The sequence below is a fragment of the Neolamprologus multifasciatus genome, chromosome 13 (genome assembly GCF_963576455.1).
Source record: "Neolamprologus multifasciatus chromosome 13, fNeoMul1.2, whole genome shotgun sequence".
In the NCBI taxonomy this organism is placed as follows: domain Eukaryota; kingdom Metazoa; phylum Chordata; class Actinopteri; order Cichliformes; family Cichlidae; genus Neolamprologus; species Neolamprologus multifasciatus.
The window spans coordinates 17,676,273-17,696,106 of record NC_140451.1 but is presented as its reverse complement, the minus strand read 5'-3'; the positions used below and the strand labels follow the sequence as shown (position 1 = coordinate 17,696,106).

General features: G+C 37.9%; 1 protein-coding gene across 3 annotated transcripts in view; it reads right to left on the bottom strand.

The window, feature by feature from the left end:
* The window catches only part of LOC146505368 (ATP-binding cassette sub-family C member 2-like), a 47,755-nt gene that overhangs the window by 15,824 nt on the left and 12,097 nt on the right, over positions 1 to 19,834 (bottom strand). The window contains exons 3-22 of one of the 3 annotated variants that reach the window (XM_085181759.1): positions 14,771 to 14,911; positions 14,553 to 14,690; positions 14,248 to 14,370; positions 13,882 to 13,937; positions 13,541 to 13,796; positions 13,220 to 13,389; positions 10,844 to 11,021; positions 10,114 to 10,368; positions 8,637 to 8,702; positions 8,341 to 8,478; positions 8,111 to 8,257; positions 7,947 to 8,031; positions 7,762 to 7,828; positions 7,313 to 7,439; positions 5,160 to 5,336; positions 4,662 to 4,829; positions 3,007 to 3,190; positions 2,638 to 2,773; positions 2,394 to 2,496; positions 2,089 to 2,308 (exon numbers count right to left, since the gene is read on the bottom strand). In XM_085181759.1, coding sequence (XP_085037885.1) covers positions 2,089 to 2,308; positions 2,394 to 2,496; positions 2,638 to 2,773; positions 3,007 to 3,190; positions 4,662 to 4,829; positions 5,160 to 5,336; positions 7,313 to 7,439; positions 7,762 to 7,828; positions 7,947 to 8,031; positions 8,111 to 8,257; positions 8,341 to 8,478; positions 8,637 to 8,702; positions 10,114 to 10,368; positions 10,844 to 11,021; positions 13,220 to 13,389; positions 13,541 to 13,796; positions 13,882 to 13,937; positions 14,248 to 14,370; positions 14,553 to 14,690; positions 14,771 to 14,911 — 2,935 coding nt within the window. The remainder of the gene's footprint in view (positions 1 to 2,088; positions 2,309 to 2,393; positions 2,497 to 2,637; positions 2,774 to 3,006; positions 3,191 to 4,661; positions 4,830 to 5,159; positions 5,337 to 7,312; positions 7,440 to 7,761; positions 7,829 to 7,946; positions 8,032 to 8,110; positions 8,258 to 8,340; positions 8,479 to 8,636; positions 8,703 to 10,113; positions 10,369 to 10,843; positions 11,022 to 13,219; positions 13,390 to 13,540; positions 13,797 to 13,881; positions 13,938 to 14,247; positions 14,371 to 14,552; positions 14,691 to 14,770; positions 14,912 to 19,834) is intronic. The other 2 variants (XM_085181760.1, XM_085181762.1) reach the window with 2 other exon arrangements.

Below are 19,834 nucleotides of genomic sequence, written 5' to 3'. Positions count from 1 at the left end.
CAATGATGAGGATGTACACATCCTGGACAGGGAAGAACGCTGGTTTGAGCGTGGAGTCAAGGAGGCCATTTACGTGAAAAGGGAAAGACCATCTCTGAATCGAGGAGGGGGCCTAAGGGTACATCTTTCGCCATCTTGCAGCCATTCCCCAACTCTCTGTGAATGGTACTCATGGCCATTGATCAGTGGTCTTTGATCATTGGGTTTTGGTCAGTGGTTGTTGATCAATGGTCATGAGAATTTGCATAATTATGATTAAGGAACTGACCTCACAGCCCATTGTTTCTTCAGTGGGCTGGTTTCAGTCATTATGCAAATGTACTGTTTATAAGATTGGGGAAACCTGCAGTCAGCTGAGACTGAAGAAGTCACTTGGATGAGTGACGAAACGTTTCTCCTAGAAAACGCTACGTCCAGATGAACAGAATCAACTTTTGGAGAACACAGCTGTAACTGAGAAACTGAATCTCAGGTCTGGCATCCTCTTTGTGTATCGCAGTTACTGAGATAAGTTGAAGCCTTTATATGAGTTAGATTATTAAATGAGAAAATGAACAGACATACTGTCTGTATAGCCCACTTAATAACATATCATATATCTTGAGAAGAAGCCATTGGAGATCACGAAATGAAGCTGGGGACAGTTGTCATGGCAACTTGATCTGATCATAGCATGGCTGTAGAAAGAAAACGGTCTTTGATAGGGGCAACAAGACCACAGGATTTAAAATTGAATACCCAAATGACTCACAGCTTTAATACTCTGATTACCTTATTACTTACATTACTGAAAGCTTTGCATTGTCCATAGACTGATGATAAGCTAACTGACATGGGTTTTTAAGAATCAAGAATCAGTATGTGGGAAAATCAAATATAACAAAATTTGAGTGGTTGAGCTTCATTCATCTCACGGGACTTCTTCCCGTGAGAAGTCACATGTTATATGTTTGACTGATGGGAAGACCTACATGCAAGAAAGAAAGAGTAGTAATTAATATGGCTGTCTACGCATGTGTTAGGATCCTAGATTTTTGGGCCATGTGCTTTAAGTTTGATGGTTTTGGCTTTAATTTGTATTTCTGTTTTGTGAAATTTTTATGTTCTTGTCCTATGGTATTCTCTTTTTTGAGTTTAATCTTATTTCCCTTGAGCTTCCAAGTTTTGTTATTTATATTCTTAGTCCTTAGTTCTGTAACTATCTCAATCTCATCTTCTGTCCTTGTCTTGTCTCTGTGTTTTGGTTTGGTCTGTGTATAGTTCACAGGTTTTTTTCAAGGTCATAGTGTATACCCGTTTATGTTCTTAGTTTATAATATTTTGCTGTCAGGCAATATTTCCTGTCTTATTTTAATGGTCCCTTGTCTCTTTTGCGTTATGTTAAGTTTTGCTTACTGTCTTTGGTCACTTAGATTCCTCTCAGCCTTGATTCCCTGCTGTGTACTTATTGTCTGAGTCTCCCTCTGGTCTTTGTCACATCAACTAGCTTTTCCTATGTGCATGTTCTGGTTGTTTGTAACCAGTAAGTGTCTGATTCACATTTAGCTTGTGCTTTGGTAGTTTTGTATTTTGCTCCCTGAGTTCCCGGTAATAAAACTGTTCAGAGATTAGTCCTGTCTCTGTATCTGCAATTCAGGTCCGCTCTCTGCCAGCCACACACTGACACATGACAGCATGGGCCCCAAAAACTCTTGATTACTGTAAGTCTGCAAAGCTCTGTTATATCTAAATGACAAAATTGCATCAGGACAAACATTATGTCAATGCAATCCAAGTCTTTTTATCATTTTACCTCTAAAATGTATGTCTTGAGTTGTCTGTTAAAGAAATCTCTCAAAACATTTACTCAAATTTACTTATTTATACCCATCTAGTTCTTAAACATATAGCTTAAAACTATAGCACATATAAAAATATACAAAACTGGATGTTTAGGTTGTATCTAAACCATGATAATAATGATTTAATAATTTAATAATGATCCCAAATTTTATGGTGGGGAATTTTTCTTTCTCCAAGACATACAGTTCCTTGACTTAATTTACATGAAAATATTTGCAAATAGAAAAGGATTCAGTGTTCAGTTACCCTGAGCCACTCCAAGAGCTCCGAACACTCCCACCCTTGTGTCCCTCTTCCAGGAAGGGTATGTCATGTTGTAGTACTCCACAGAATCACCGGTCCAGTCACTCAGCCACAAATTCTGACCGATGAAAGCAGCGTTTCGGAGGAAGTAAATCACAAAAACTATGGCAGAATATCCCCAGCCCATGGCTCGCAGGTACTGCAGGAACACTGCAAGCTTCACCTGGAAATCAGCGGGAGACGGCACTCAGGAAACAGGCTATCATTTGTTGTAATCTTGTGCTATTTGTAGAAAAACATTGTGTTACCTGTCCTGTTTCCATAGTTTCCTTCTCTGTAAGCTTCTGGCCTTTCTTTGGTTCATCAGCATTTTCAGATTTTTTTACGGAAGTATTTCTTCTTAATCTGACACTAAAAAAGGTGAGAAAAATGATCTGGTAAAACATGATTAAATTATTATATATTGTCCATATGTGTTGCACATTCTGCTAAAGATGCTATTTGAAACAAGCTGTTTCCCGGGTTTCATCTATAACTTTAACAAGCTCGAACCTGCCATCGCGCTGGCTGTGGCGGATGCTGTTTTCTTGCTCCAGTGTAAGTGATACAGTGTCCTCCAAAGCACCGTCAGGTTGGGCATCGTCTCCACCTGGGATGAGCTCAAAGTCTTCTGCGTCCTGGCCCTCACCTAAATTAACAATATACATGGTGTTTTACATATGTGGCAGTAATTTATGGTATTTGGGTCAATATGTGAACTAAATCAACACAAAGTATCCTTAAAAGATGAGAAAAGAAATGTAATTAATTAATTCATATTTGTGATGTATAATTTTAGCATAGACTTTGGTTGTAAAACTAACAAAACAAGCAATGTGTGCAGATTATGTTGCTAATATACCAAGAAAAGGTTGTAATCACCTGTTTCTGAATTTCTGTGATTGTTCTGCTCAGTGGCATATGTGTCGAGAAACTTGGAAAAAGCTCCTCCACTGGCACGAAGGTTTTCATAGGATCCAACTTCAGAAATGACTCCATTCTCCAAAACCACTATTTCATCCACGTAAGGCAGAAAGCTTATGCCATGAGTCACCAGGATACGAGTCTGTATGGTCAGAGATATATGAGACTGAAGTTTGAAATCGCAAATTACTTAAGCCAAATAAAGAAAAAATATTCATATGTACTGTATTGTATCGGCTATCAGATAAAGAAGGTGTCACAGAAGTAGTAATAAAGCATATTAATTAAATTTAAAGTAGGCATTAATGAATATGTTGAATGAGATAGTTATTAATATAAGAATAAATATACCTAAATTCAGTTGAATCAGTTTAAGTTTAGTTTCACTCGACAATTATTAGAATTAAATATACACCCAACAATATTTTTAAAAAATGTAACAAAACATCCAAACTTTTTTATCAAATGGTATTTTAGAAAAATTATAAAACAGTGCATATGTAAAAAAAATTCACAAATACACTATTTTAAACTGAAAGAAAACAAATTGCAGTTCATAGATTGAATTCACAACAGTTGGTTTAATCATTTAAAATCATTGAAAAAGTTATCAAACTTTTGTGATATTTTCTATCATAGTCTAAGGAGCTTGGAAAGAAAAATGTCTGGACTTCTTTAAGTTGCTTGAAGACGTTTCACCTCTCATCCGAGAAGCTTCATCAGTTCTAGGGTCAAATGGTAGAGAGTCCCAGATTTAAGCCCTGTGGGAGTACCCCTCCAAAGAGGGACAAAGGACCCCCTGGTGATCCTCTGCCTAAACACACGAGCCAAGGCATAAAAACAGGTTTAGGTCACAATCAGCCAAGGTTTCGGATAAACAGGCTGTAAAACCTCGCCCCACACTATCATGTGATTTCCTGAGTTCAAATGGCCCAGGATATGAGTGGGCATTAAGGCATCTGGGAAGGGTCTCAGAGCTGGATTATAGAAGGCAGACAGTTGGTGTCGTAAGCCACCGCCTTGGTTCAAAGATGGCCGTTCACAGTGGACATAGATGGCTTCTTTCAAACCATCTGTCCTCTCTGTCCAAAATGTGAACATTGGCATCCTAAAAAGAGTGACCTTTGTCCTTTAGATGCAGATGGACAGCCGAGTCTTGTCCCATGGAGGTGGCTCTTCTATGCTGTGCCATGCGTTTATGAAGTGGCTGTTTGGTTTCTCCAATGTAGAGGTCTGGGCGCTCCTCGCTACACTGTACAGCATGTACTACATTGTTAAGTTTGTGTTTTGGAGTTTTGTCTTTGGGATGAACCTGAAGAAGCTTCTTGGATGAGAGGTGAAACGCCTTCAAGCAACTTAAAGAAGTCCAGACGCTTTTCTTTCAAAGCTCCTTAGACTGCGATGACCTGGTTGACTGAGAACCTTCACAGACAGAGTTGACTGATGAGCCTACAAAACAAAATTTTATATAGGAACAAACCAAAGGAACGAACACAGCAACTTTTGGTTAAAATGTTTTTTCCATTACAAATGACATGCCCGGTTTCCAAATAATAGCTATTTTAAAGTGAAATATTTAATGTTGATCACAATACAAGCAGTCAAGCACAAACCTTGTTTTTAAGTATTCCATTGGGTCCAATAACCTTTTCAAAGAGATGCTTTCCTACATGAGAGTCCACGGCAGACAAAGGGTCATCTAATAGATAGATATCAGCCTGACTGTAGGTCGCTCTGGCTAAGCTCACACGTTGCTTCTGACCACCTGAGAGGTTGATACCCTGAGAAGAGAAAAAAGGAGGAGAAAAGAAAAGAAAAGCAGAGGCAAAAATTGGTTAAAAAACCCCACACATGGCTTCTTTTTAATGCAAATAAGCTTTTCCTTCAGCACAAGAACAACATTTCAATATAGCATTAACACAGTAATGCCAAGTGTGTCATATTTGATACATGAGTTTTTCAGACATCTACATTGTAAATGTGATTTTTTTTATTTCTGAAAATATCACCAATGAATATTTTACAAACAATAAAAACCATATACATAATCTTTATAAAGATAAAAAATATTTGTGTAACCTAAAACTTGAATAATTCAAAGTGCAACTCACCTTCTCTCCAATCTCAGTGAGGTCTCCTCCAGGCAGCAGCTCAAGGTCTGGGGCAAGAGCACAGGCCTGTATGACTTTTTTGAACCTCTCTTCCTCATGAGGAGATCCAAACAAGATATTATCCTTCAAAGTGGCATTTTGAATCCAGGCTTGCTGTGGAACAAAAGCAAGAGAACCCTGGAAAGAAATACAGTGAAACTCAATTGCTGATGTCTAACCAACCTTTTATTTTGCCATAGAAATGTTGGCATTCGTGCAGTTTTTCATCCAGAACAAATGTTACACTGGCTAGGAGGAAAAATTACCTGAACTAAAGATACTTGTGTAAGAAGGAGACATACAAGGAACTGGGATTACATTTCGCAACCTTTTAAAGATTTAAAAACATCCTAAGAACTGATGGTTTAGAACACATTTTCTAAGTTTCCTTGAAATCTTAGGGTCTGTACATTTTAATAATGTATCACTGCAAATTCAAAAGTGTTAAATGTTTTGGTGTTAGTAGTCTTAGAGTTAATTTTACTCTAAGTAGAGTCACATGCTTTTAATGTAACTCTGAGGTGTAAAATGATAGTAGTTAAAATCGAGTGTTAAAAATGAGTGTTTCTATTTCAAATCTGGAGGTGTTACAATGGAAACATTAACTCTTGACCTCTTAACTCTGAACTCCTACAGGGGCTATGACACTAATAGAGTAAATTCACAGACTCCGCCCCCAGCACGGCTCCAATCGAAGCTGAAGTGAAGGCGTTTCAGAACATTTTGCTCTACATATTTGAGTTGTTTGCCATGCTTGGTAAGTCATTTTTTCAAAGATTGTTTCAATTATTATTATTAGCTTTTACTTCTGTGGCTCTTTGGAGTTGAGACAAAGCTGTGTGAAAGGCATTAGCCGTGTTGCTCGCTGATAGCACCGCTCGCTGTTTTAGCTAGCTGAAAGGTATTGTTTTCGGCAAATACCACAGCCTTGAAAAAAAGCTTGCATGTGAATTTTCGGTTAAATTTTTTGGTCAAATACACCTAAAACAATGTCTAGAATGTGAAATGTTGGTATAATGGTGCTACTTGAAGCCTGAAAACGATCTCCCATAAAAAACGAGCAAACAGCAGTAGCAGATGTCCTGACTGGGTTCTACGTTAGCATTTAGATCCCTCCAGAGTTTTGTGCACACGGTTTTACATTTAGTTCAGTACTACCTGTTGCCTGTGTCCTTATCTTTTGGGAAAATACTTTACACAAGTAATGTCTCAAAAAGGATTCCTTTTTTTTTTTTTTTTTTTTTTTTTTTTTACTGTGCTGCAATTGATTTGTGCCATTAATTAGTGTCAACTAATTTTTATTCAATCTCCACATAGGATATGCTTGTGAAGATGGAATATGGGGGAGAGCAGAAGTGCGTTGCAGTTCCACAAAGTGATGAATGAAGGACATGCATATTGTATTTTGTATTTATTGAAATAAGTGATGAGAATGCTGTTATTTGCATTTACCAGCTCACCTATGTCAGACCTTTTGATAAATGAAATTCTAATGAAAGTGAGAACATGTACACTGTTACATCTTTCAGAAAATGTTTTGAAATTGTGGTGCACAGTTCAGAATAAATGTTTTTCAAAAACCATTGTGTCTTTTTAGTAAATGTTTATTTCCAAAAGAAATTTCTAGAAGTTCAGAACAGTAAAATTCCCGCTTTTTAGAATTAATTAGAAGATAACTCTTACGTAGTTAAACTAAAATACTCTTTGAGAGTTAATATATAAACTCTTAACACCAAGTGTTAAATTATCAACTCCAGAGAGATTTGGTGTTTAACACTAAATCAGAGTTAACATACCAACTCTCCAAAAAGAGTTAAATTAACACTCTCTGGTGTGGACCCATATAGACACTTTAAAAGTGTTGAAATCAAATCTGACAGTGTTAATTTGGACATGCTGGATTTGCTGTGATGTTTTGCCTTTTAAAAAAAAAAATCTTTGCTCTTTAAAAAACAAATAAAAACTTTAAATAAACAATAATAATCTCCCGATGAAATCAGTTTTGATGAGAAATAAGAAAAGGCTCTTCATTTGATACACTAAAGAAAATAATTGAAATAAAAGATTTTTTTTGAACGCACACTGTCAGATACAAATGGAAAAAAAGGCATTACCTGAATGTTGATAAAACCTTTGGTACTATGCATCTCTCCAAGGAGGGCTGACATAAGAGACGACTTTCCTGACCCAACAGCTCCCACTACGGCAACCAACCGACCAGGCTCAATGTCCAAATTCACACTGGACACACATAATAACTATGGTCATTACTGTAAAAACAGTAGGAAAAATACAACTCTGTTTCATAAATGTGTGGAACACAGTGTACCCTTTGGATAAAAAAAAAATGCAGTGATTTGCAAATCATATAAACCCTACATTTAATTTAAACTAGGACACAGATGATGTTTCATATGTTGAAAACGAAAATTTGTGTGAACTTTTAAACATATTCTGACTTTGAATTTGGCCAGACAGGAAAAACTTTTAAAAAGTGCCTGAAGCAACATCTCACAGTTAATTAAGTTAACTAGTAACTTTTTGATGACCAACACAGACATACTCTTTCAGCAGAGGCTTTGTATCTTTTTCCCAAGCAAAGGAACCATCACATACGCTCACAGCAGTATCTAAAAAATGAAAGCAGACCAAGACAGAGCTTAACAGATGATCCGCACATGTAAGAAACTGTGACTAAGCTTCAATCTTCAGCTGTAGAACAAATGCAAATTCTAATGGTGAACATACTGAAACTGGGGTCTTGGCGCACAATGTCACTGTCGATGTCTTCCCCTGCCAGAAACTTCTCCAGGCGCTTCTTAGACACTGCTGTCTGAAAATTCAAAGAACAGGTTAAGTTTGATTTTATCACAGGCTTGATACATGTGCGTGATGTAGCTCTGTTCACTTACTTGTACAATGGAAGCAATGAGCATGGGCAGTATGGTAAGAGGAAATCGGAGGATGTTGAAGAGAGAGATGGAAGTAAAAGCTTTCTCAGCAGTTAACACATTATCCTTGCTCACACTAACAAATACTACAAACGTGGCCAGAGAAACCTGCAAGTACAGACAGTTTAAGAAAAACGTTTGTTTACCATTGGAATCTAGTCTTTACAATGACATCCCTTCACAGAACTCACCAGAGCTGGAGCAGAGCTGAAGATAAAGGTAGACACGGATGTCAGGTAGGCAAACTTCTTCATGACTTTTAGTTCTTCCCCTCTAATGTCTTCCACCTGCTTCTGGAAGGATGGCTCCCAAGCATACAGCTTCAGAATCTGGTGGGAGACAAAAGAAAAAGACAGGGAGGAGGCAGTGAGGCAGAAGGAAGCACTTATGGTCCAAGTTACTGAATGCAGTTTCATGAAGCATCAAAGCCTTACATGTAAGGAAGGCATCTACATACACCATGGATACACTGAATAAGGGAGCTCACCTTGACCCCATTCAGAAGTTCATTCATGATTTTCATTCTCTTATCTTTAAACTTCATGTTCTCAATCTGAAAAGAGACACAATGTAGCTCTTTAAACAGGCAATACAGAAAATTAACATTAACAATGCAGACTTTCAACCTTAATTAAAACATTAAACAAATTAATCATTAAGTGTTTGGAAATTAAAGCCATTGATATTTATTGTAACTCAAAGTAAACACAATTTCAAATATAAGGACTGTTTTAAATAAATGGACAATCATTTCTTTAGTCCACGGACGCTAAAGTCTATAACCCATGGACATCACCAAATGCTTTATTTCCACCCTTGAGATTGTCTGCCACGCCTGAACCATGTTCAGTTTCTCACTGTTTGTGAGTCTTTCTGCCTTCAGCTTTGTCTTCAGTAGGTGAATAACATGTTCTATAGGGCTGACAGCAGTTGACTAACTCAGCCATTGAAGAATATCCCATTACTTTGTCTTTAGAAATTCTTGATATGCTTTGGATCATTACCCATTTGAACTGAACCAGTGTCAGTCATTCGGTTTCTGAGCATTTAGCACTTAGAATAGCCCTGTATACCTAACAGTTCATCATGCTACTTTCATGACCAGTCACATCATCAATAAGCAGTAGCAATCCAGTCCCACTGGCAGCTATGCATGCCTATGCCATTGTCTCCATCATGTTTGGTTGATTTCTGTTTCTCTACTTCTTCATTTGATTTGCCGTTTTTTGGAAACCCTCTTAACGTCACTTAGACTCTGAGTGACGTTTTTTTCCTACTCAAGGAAAAACAAATGAAGCTTATAGGGAAGTTTATTAAGAACATTTTTAGTCACACGTCTATCTGCTTCCCAGGTGTTTGGTGGCTAATCAAAGCTTTACATCACTTCTACTTTCTCACACTGTCCAGCTCATTGCTGACATCACTGGTCTAGTCCAATCATCTTTCAACACCTCTATTACTTGGGTTGCATCCAAGCCTCCATCTTTATCTCTACCAACAGCTTCTAGACCCCGGTGGGTCCGGCCCTAATTCTTATTACCACTGGGTTTCTGTTCTTCTGTGATGGACTCTCAGATTCAATTCAATTCAATTCAATTCAATTTTATTTATATAGCGCCAAATCACAACAAAAGTCGCCTCAAGGCGCTTCATAGATACAGAGAAAAACCCAACAATCATATGTTTGATTCTAATCGCTGAATATCTTAATGAAATCCTATATATCAATGAATCATGTTGAGTTCCTTCCAATGAGTTCTGCTTATTGAAGTATAGGTTTGATACTACTATACTTACTTTGGGCCTCTAAAAAATGGGGACTGAAAAAAGATTCTTGTAATGCATGCAATAATTTTGTTAAGCCTCTTGACTTAAACCTGAAAGTCAAACCTACAAAAAGGTGTGTCATTGTTCACAACAAACCTATTGATTGTACACAGAAATGATTTGGCAGCTCTGCTAACCTGGAGTTTTCTGGCCTTGGTTGCCAGAAATCCATTGATTGGAACCATTAACACCATGACTCCCAGTCCTGCCAACACAGAAGGCCCTAACTCCAGCCACAGGAAAACAATGGATATGACGATCTGCAGAGGGCAGGACCACAGCAGGTGGATAAAGGTGGTCCCATCATTGAAGTGCTGGGCATCTGCTGACATCAGGTTCACCGTTTCCCCTACTGTTGACTCCTTACGAGTGTCATTGGACACCGCTAATGCCTTAGAAAAAGGATAAAAAAAAGCATAACAGCCAAAAAGTGGCAGGTACATGAAGTTTTTGGCAATGTTAGAATGAGTATTTTCTTCATTTCCTGGTATATAAAAATTGCAAGAAAAATGTAATAAAATATAAATATATATATTAAATATATATTCTAATTGCATCATAATTCGTCACAATTAAGGTGAGGGTTGTTGCCAAAAATGATTTTTGAACTCGTAGAGTTAATCAATCAGATCATTAGTGAAAGTATTACTGACAGAGCAGACAGATTTATCCTGTAAGTGATACGTATGTACTCATGTGCTGATAAAAGCGATTTTTAACTAAAGCATCTGACAATTAACTTAAGCAGAAAGCAATGACTGGTAATTTATGACTTCTGATATGTTAAAGTAATTTATATTACGTAGTCTTTGATTTTTTTACACCAAAGTCAAACAAAAGTCATTCTATCAATCCCGTTTGTTTTACCTTTTTGTACACAGCAGCCATAAGTGCAGTGCGAACCCTCATGCCCAACAAAAAGCAGCGCTGGAAATACTGTTGCAGGGTCAGAGACTGCAGCAGAGCCACCACCATCAGCAACACTGCATACAAATAGCCCTCCCAGGCATATCTGGATTTGTCCTGAGTGAAGGAGATCATCAATCTAGGGGAAAAAAAGAAAACGTATGGATATAGCATCTCAACACTTTCGAATATGTGTCCTTCACTTTTTTCCTGCTTCCTTTTTAACACTTATTTAGCAATTTTCTCTTTCCATTCAGGCACTCCTGTTATCAGTTGTTTAGACTGATCAATAAATAGTGAATAGTTAACCTAAAGGCTTTGACAATGTTGATTTTAAAAACCTTCAAGGACAGCTAAATGGATTTTTAAAAATGTTTATGTAACCCATGGTTCTTTCATTACAAATGGTATTCTATTTTTATTCACATTTTAAGTGTTACTGTTTTGTTAAGTATTGAGTTTTCCCATGTACCATGAATGCACCATAGTGCTGTGCATGGTGACTTTCTTTCACTGCATCCGCCTGCACGGAGCTAGATGCGCAAAGCTGTGTGAAGATTCAGTCCTGTAACGTGTTGCGCTACGGAATTAATGTTTTCTTTGAAGAATATCCTGGTGAGTCTCACAGTTGCAGTTTAAGTTGTGATTCACAGTCCAGTTTCTGAGTATAAAACCAGTCAGGATACTATGCTTGTCAGAAATGTGATGTTTGTCTTAGAACCTGTTAACGATTGCTTAGCTGTGTTAGCCTGTGGAAAGTATGCTAGCGTACCCACATGTGCTCCCTGGGCTAATGCGCTTACATGTGAAGTTTTAGCTAACACACCACGGAGACACTTTTCATGCTTCATGATTTGCAGTGAAATGTATTTTTGTTGTTGATAAATTGTTATTGGCCAATAAGAACTGTATAGATGTGTGATGTGTGAGGAAAAAAAGGGATAACACTAGAGAAACACATGTTTTATTTTACAAGTGAAGTGATTGCACTGCACGTTGTGTGCAGGCTGTTTTTTTTTTATGTGGTAGAAATCTGCTGCAAGGACCGAGCGGTGCCATCTAAGGACTGGATGCCACTAGAGGTGCCTAGAAAGGACGTTCTCAATCTGAAGGCCACCTGTTCACTTGGAGGGTGGTAGGATGCAACGATTTGCAATTTTTTTTGGATTAACGTTTTTTCTGAGATCTCAGGACGCTTTATGTTGTTACTTTTTCCTTTTTTTTGGGTCAGATCTGATTCCACTTAACACCAAAAAAACTGATGCATCAAAAAGCAAACCAGTGACTAAAGACAATTAACACTTACTAAGAACCCTGAATACTAAGTGCACTGAACTGAAATGGACAGCCTACCTAATACATTTATGGACACTTTAAGTGATATGTTGTACATTGTTGAGTGTAAGTGTCACAGAAATGGCTTATGTTTAAAGAAGTTTAATAGATGGATCCAGCAGTTAAAATGTTCTTGCTTGTACATTTCTGTGGTCAGTATTGTAAAGGTGTGGTTATCTTGTCACAAAGAACAAGTTTTGTTACACCGCTATTATCGCAAGGTTTGGGCGTGATAATATAGGCTGTGAGCCCACGTTTAATAATCACGCTAAGGAGTTCAGCGAGCTATCTGCAAAGGCCTGGTTAGTCTACCAGCTGTATAAGGTATTTGCTATTTGCCATAACTGTATTGTAATATTGTGAAAATTTGTAATGTATGGTGTTCTAATTATTTTATGTTTTAATTTAGAATGAACAAGACTGTAAAGGTATTCTTCTAGGACCTCCGAAGTGGCAGGCGGCCACGAGGTAATTTTTTGTTGTTAAAGCAGAAGTGTTACTTTTGATAGACTGAAGCTCTCAAAGCCTTTGTGTTTTATGTTTGTAGTTTTCACGGCGTTCAATAAATGCAGCGAAGTGCCCGTCTTGAAGAAGCCATGCCTGTGTCGTCATTTCGGAGTTACAGTTGAGATTTACATGTTTGAAATGATTTAAATGTTTTGTTCATGTCTATGTTTTGGACCATTTAAAGGTTGAAATCACTCAAATCACTTTTCCCCCTTTAAGTTGTTGTCAGTGTCTCATTCTGAGTGGAGGGATATTCCTTCTTTAAGTTGAGTTACCACTGCCAGTCTCCTTACGATCCTAACTGAACCCAACAAGAGTAGATTCTCAAATATTGTTTTTTTTTCCCTTGACTCTGTATGACAGATTACTGTGGATTTGACTGATTTTGGACTACTCAGTTAAAAAGGGTGACATTTACATGGGCAACAGAAGCAACACTGTTCTTATGTGTTTCTGTACTTTTGATTCTGTAATATTTTGCAATACTTTACTCACTTAAGGAGCTGAGGACTGACAAAGGTTAACACATCGTGCACAAGTTTGAAGAAGGCAGATTCAATCAGAATCAATTTAAAGGTCTTGTAAAGGGTGGGAATGAGCCATGAATTGGGATAGTTCTCTTCCTCCTTTTTCTTCTTTTCATCTTCCTTCTTCCCCCTTTCCTTCTAAAGGAACAGATTGTTTAAGCACAGTTGATGAGATTTATTCAGAAAAAAACATAGTGATGTTGATTTGTGGTGTTAATGAAATGTGTTTGGACTATAGCTCAATATACTGTGCATGTGTGTGGAAGTGTTTTTGTTTGAATGTTCTCACCATCATTAATACATCCTGACGGACTCCTTTCCCCAGACCACTGGAAAGCCCATTTTGCTGTGGGTCTTCCTGGGCACTGTCTATGTTCTGAAACAATTTCTTTTTCATCTTGTTCTGGAAGCGGACCCTAGCTGCATCCAACTCAGGCTTCATGAAATGCTGGAAACGCTCATTGATGAAAGCAGTGCTATCACTCTCATTCAGATCCCACATGTCCTCCTGAACCAGAGGTTGTTTGTAGCCTTTTAAGATCATACTGTAAAAACAATGAGAACTTTGAAGACATGGAGCACATATGTAGGTGCTTGTTAAGATTCCTGCTATACTGACTTTAATGTTACCTGTTTAACCAGTTGAATGTGATTCTACTCAAAAATGCTGCACCTGCTTCAGGATTCTGTGGATATAAAAAAAGTGCCATATCATATCATATCATATTTAACCTCCTAGGACCTGGCTTCCACATATGTGGACATCACATTTAGACCAAAAAACAAAATTTTGCTCTCAGAAACAAAAATCAAGTAAAGAAAATCTGGTAATTCTTTGTTCATTGTACATTCATCAGGTCCCAATCAGCCCAAATAGCAAAGAACAACTCAAAATGTGTCCCATGAAAGAGTTCGGGTCTTAGGATGTTAATATATGCTTATGAACTTAATCCTCTGAAAACAAACAAATAAAAATGAACAACAGATAAAGGGTACCTTTTTTATAAAGTCTTTAGCTTCTGGGGCGATATCAGCCACAGTAGAAAGAACTAATGAAATCAGTTCAAGCCCAAAAGAAATGTAGAAAAGGCTGAAACGTGGGACATCACGGACCTCGCCCTAATTGCCAAAAATGAGAGAAAGACATACTTTAAAGGGTCCCAAAGAAAAATGAAAATGGTGTGTTACTCAAGATATGGAGAGCTAAAAGACAATCATATCAAGTTATTGCACCATGTCTGAGTAAATCTACTATTTGTCTTCTACTTTAATCCAACTTGATCAAATGTCTTCACTCATACCAGTCTGAGAGCCTCTCGTAGGAGGGTCTGGAAAGGAAAGATGTCACACACTACAAGGAGCAACCAGAAGAGGAAAATAGAGGCAGAGTCTATTGCTCCTTCCCGTCTTAATCCTTCATGGCAAAGCAGGACAAGGATCTAACAAAGAAGACACATCAGAACATAAAAACAAATCCTTTCAAATTCAAATAAATAAATATAAAGGTTGCTCTATTTACCCATGTGACTGCAAATAAAACTGGATTTGCGTAGTTTACACCAGCATTTTTTGAAGATTGGTCACTGTTTGGACCAAAATCTTCTCCTAGTGTGACTCCCAGGTGTGCTATGGCCGTCAAGAACAACAGGGACGCCACAAGCTGAAGGAAGAAAACACAGAAGAGACAGGAGAATAAATCATGTTATTTTATGCAAAAAAAATGTTTTAATAATCTTTTGCATAAACTTTTAACCAATACTATGTTTTTGTTTTTTCATGAGATAACAAATACTTCTTTCCCTTCATTCCTTCAAGGTTTTAGAGAAGTGATAACAGATGCTTAAAATACGCAGCGCTGGAATGAGACATCCCTTTGCCCTTTTGCTGTAAATGACTTGTCCTTTCCATGTTAGAACATTTCATACACAGTATATGCATTTATAATAAACTCACAGAGAATGGCCTGTTGGTGTTTTTGACCTTAACAGAGAATTTACACTACATGTGTTTTAGCTTCAATGTATACACTCTTTTTTTACACTGACCTTCGGAAAAACATTGTTCTTTTTATATTACTCCAGTCCTGGAGGGCCAGTGTTCCCAAATTTTTCCATGTGTCCCTGCTGCAACACATCTGAATAAAATTCAGTAGTCATAGGTTCTCAAACTGTGGTACGCGTACCACTGGTGGTACATGGGCTCCCTCTAGTGGTGCGCAGGAAGTCTCTAAAATTTATTGAAGACTGAATAATATGCCATGTTCTGATTCAGGGATTTCTGAAAAATTAAAACGTAAAGCTCTGCTATCACTTTCGACATAAATGACGACAGGAAACTAAACAGCAGTGACATTTATATGGTTACTGTAGTTGGACTAGCTGGTATATAATGATGTGCTACGTGGTGGCTAGCTACACAGCTATGGTTAGCATAATATAAACACAGTGAAGCTGGAGGATGAACGCTAACTTTTTTCAACTCGACAAAAGTTAACGTGAGGTTTCCCAATGTTTAGGGACAAATGCAATCACATGTCGGGATGATGTAAATGGACCAAAAGTCAGTCAGGGGAACTACTGAGATAATCCATTCACAGTACGAGGTTGGTCATTAATATACTGCTGCATGGGCTGGGCTGTTGTTACATTGTAAGGTTTTAAAAACTGAGTTGAATAGTGGTAATAAAAACCGAGAGAGGTCGACAGTGATCGCAGCCATCTTTTAGGGGCTTGTTCCGACTGGATATGCCACCTGCTGTGAATGTTTTAATGCAGTATAGTTGTTATTATTATCACTTGTCACATCCTGTTTATGACAGTTAAGATAAATAACATTCACATAAGAAATAAAATTGTCTCGTGTAAACTGTATATGGTGTTAAATAGGCCTATACTACTGTACTTTAAAGTCGGTCATAATGGTGGTGCTTTAAGGGCCATATATTTTATAAGGTGGTACTCACTGTGAAAAGTTTGAGAACCCATGTAGTAGGTCATTAGCGAGACTCTATAGAGTCTATAGTTTTTTTTAAAATGTACATTTTTATTTAAATTTACTTGAGTAGGGTTTGGGGTTGCCACCTCAGCATGCAGTCAAGGCATCAGAATAATATACGAAAATAATGAAAAAGCCTAACAATAGGTGCAGTTGTAAAGAGGTTTGCACAGTCTGTGTTTTTCATTGTGTAGCTATTTTTCTGCATTTGAAAATGCATTTGTGAACTAGCATGAAGTGTGGAAAGAGGGGAATGTTAATGCAATACTGAGAAACCCTCAGTTTAAAGTGAAAATGAATCTTTATTTAGGATGATTACAGTCCATAGGGGGAAATGAACAGCAAAAATCAAGCTTTTTCAGAGAACTTGGAGCACTTGAAGGCAGGTTAACAAATGTCCTGACAAAGAACAAAGGAAATAGGTTATAAAATCCACACATAAGAATTAAGGGAAATGGACATAGCTGGGGAACAAAGCACAACTTAAAAAGAAAGCAAAACTAAATGCAAGAGACAGGAGAAAAATGACTAGCAAAATAAAAACAAAACAAAACAGGGAATGAGAAACAATAGTTTGAAAGAGGGAGACAAGAACTTTACAGAATGAAGAACACTGAATGAGCACATTGGGCAAACACTGAGAGAAAATCTTCAAAGTTCTACAATCAGGACTACGGTAACTTTGTACTTCTACGTAGTTCTACAAAGGTCCCTGCAAAGTCACAGAAAATGTTAGTGGTAACGGTAAACAAAACCTTTAAAGCACTGTAATTCTTCATACTTGCAAACTGCTACACAGCGTACAGATTGGCAATGTGCCTCATTTTTGTGTAGGTCCTGATGGTGTCTGTGAAGGTTCTCAGTCATCCAGGTCATCGTAGTCTAAGGAGCTTGGAAAGAAAAGCGTCTGAACTTCTGTAAGTTGCTTGAAGAGGTTTCACCTCTCATCCGAGAAGCTTCTTCAGTTCTAAGGTCAAATGGTGGTGAGTCCCAGATTTAAACCCAGTGGGAGTGTCCCCCCAAAGAGGGACATAGGACCCCCTGATGATCCTCTATCTAATCACATGAGCCAAGGTGTGAAAACGGGAGTGGGTCACAATCAGCCAGGGTTTCCCTAGCTGGTGTTAGGGAGGATAAGAAAGACAGACAGCGAGGAATGCCCAGACCTCTACATTGGAGAGACCAAGCAGCCACTTCACAAGCGCATGGCACAACATAGAAGCGCCATCTCCACGGGACAAGACTCAGCAGTCCATCTGCATCCAAAGAACAAAGGTCACTCTTTCGAGGATGCCAATGTTCACATTTTGGACAGAGATGACAGATGGTTTGAAAGAGGAGTGAAAGAAGCCATCTATGTCCACTGTGAGTGACCATCTTTGAACAGAGGCAGTGGCTTACGACACTAACTGTCTGCCATCTATAATCCAGTTTTGAGATCCCTTCCCAGATGCCTTAACGCCCACTCACACCCTGGGCCATCTGACCTCAGGAAATCACATGATAGGGTGGTGCCACGTTTCACAATGAGCTCACCCGAAACCCTGGCTTATTGTGACCCACACCCGTTTTCAGACCTTGGCTCATGTGATTAGGTAGAGGATCATCAGGGGGTCCTTTGTCCCTCTTTGGGGGATACTCCCACTGGGTTTAAATCTGGGACTCTCCACCATTTGACCCTAGAACTGAAGAAGCCTCTCGGATGAGAGGTGAAACCTCTTCAAGCAACTTACAGAAGTCCAGATGCTTTTCTTTCCAAGCTCCTTAGAGTAGGTCCTGATGATGTACAGATAACCTTTTAGGGTTTTCACTGAAACACCACAGCTATGACAATTTCTGAACTACCTTAAAATGCTTATTCAAACTCACCTTTTTACCATACCCCTTGACACCAATAAGTCATATAATGAATGCTGAAAGAAAGAAAAACAAGTCTGTTCGACTGGAGGGTCACTTGAATATTTAAAGCTGCCTAAATGCAGGTAGCCAAAAAGATAAAAACCCTAACATCACTTCAGCCATTAGCTTTGCTAGCAAGCCTGCTCTCAGTATCATGCTAGGAAAGAGTTTGTTTAATAGTTAACTAATACTTCTTTTAACTATATAGAATAGTACTAGTCATAGAGATTTAGTGCCAAGCTAGAGTAAAGACAGTGTGCTAATAACACACTTGCAGGTGCAGTGTGTACGGTTGTGCCCTGCTGCTGACTGTGACTGCTCCTTTTTCCTCCTTTCAAATAAGCTATTGCCATTTTTACAACAAAAAATGTCAGACTGTTCTGGCCTGTGCTCATACAAAAGTAAGCACTGGTTGGTCTTTTAGGGTATATTTGTATAAATGATCCATTTTCCTCTGATGAATTGTTCCCTAGCTTTTTGAAAAAAATCTTCACCTCTTCCAAAAGGTAAAAATTCCAAACTGTCAGCTTGTAAGCATCCCATAATCCACAGTGACCTCTCCATATAAAGTCTATTTCCTTTCTGTATCATTGCTGACTTGAAAGTGAACTGCTATTAAGCTTGGATGGAAAGTGCCGTCCTTCACGCCTACTTTCTTTTTAAAACTAAAATGTGAAATCTTCCGGAGTTAAACCCTTCACTTCTTACTGACATTTTTGTATTAAAAAAAACTAAGCAATTACAAATACATTATGATCATTTTAGTGTTACAAAATTTCTTAAATTTTTTTTTTTTATTTAAAATGTACGGTGGCCCCTACACAGCAAATCCAGCATGTCCAAATTAAACACTTTTAAAGTGTCTATATGGGTCCACACCAGAGAGTGTTAATTTAACTCTTTTTGGAGAGTTGGTACGTTAACTCTGATTTAGTGTTAAACACCAAATCTGTCTGGAGTTGATAATTTAACACTTACTAATGCTAACTAGGTGTTAAGAGTTTATATATTAACTCTCAAAGAGTATTTTAGTTTAACTACGTAAGAGTTATCTTCTAATTAATTCTAAAAAGTGGGAATTTTACTGTTCTGAACTTCTAGAAATGTCTCTTGGAAATAAACATTTACTAAAAAGACGCAATGGTTTTTGAAAAACATTTATTCTGAACTGTGCACCACAATTTCAAAACATTTTCTGAAAGATGTAACAGTGTACACAGCAAATTCAAAAGTGTTAAATGTTTTGGTGTTAGTAGTCTTAGAGTTAATTTTACTCTAAGTAGAGTCACATGCTTTTAATGTAACTCTGAGGTGTAAAATGATAGTAGTTAAAATCGAGTGTTAAAAATGAGTGTTTCTATTTCAAATCTGGAGGTGTTACAATGGAAACATTAACTCTTGACCTCTTAACTCTGAACTCCTACAGGGGCTATGACACTAATAGAGTAAATTCACAGACTCCGCCCCCAGCACGGCTCCGATCGAAGCTGAAGTGAAGCCGTTTCAGAACATTTTGCTCTACATATTTGAGTTGTTTGCCATGCTTGGTAAGTCATTTTTTCAAAGATTGTTTCAATTATTATTATTAGCTTTTACTTCTGTGGCTCTTTGGAGTTGAGACAAAGCTGTGTGAAAGGCATTAGCCATGTTGCTCGCTGATAGCACCGCTCGCTGTTTTAGCTAGCTGAAA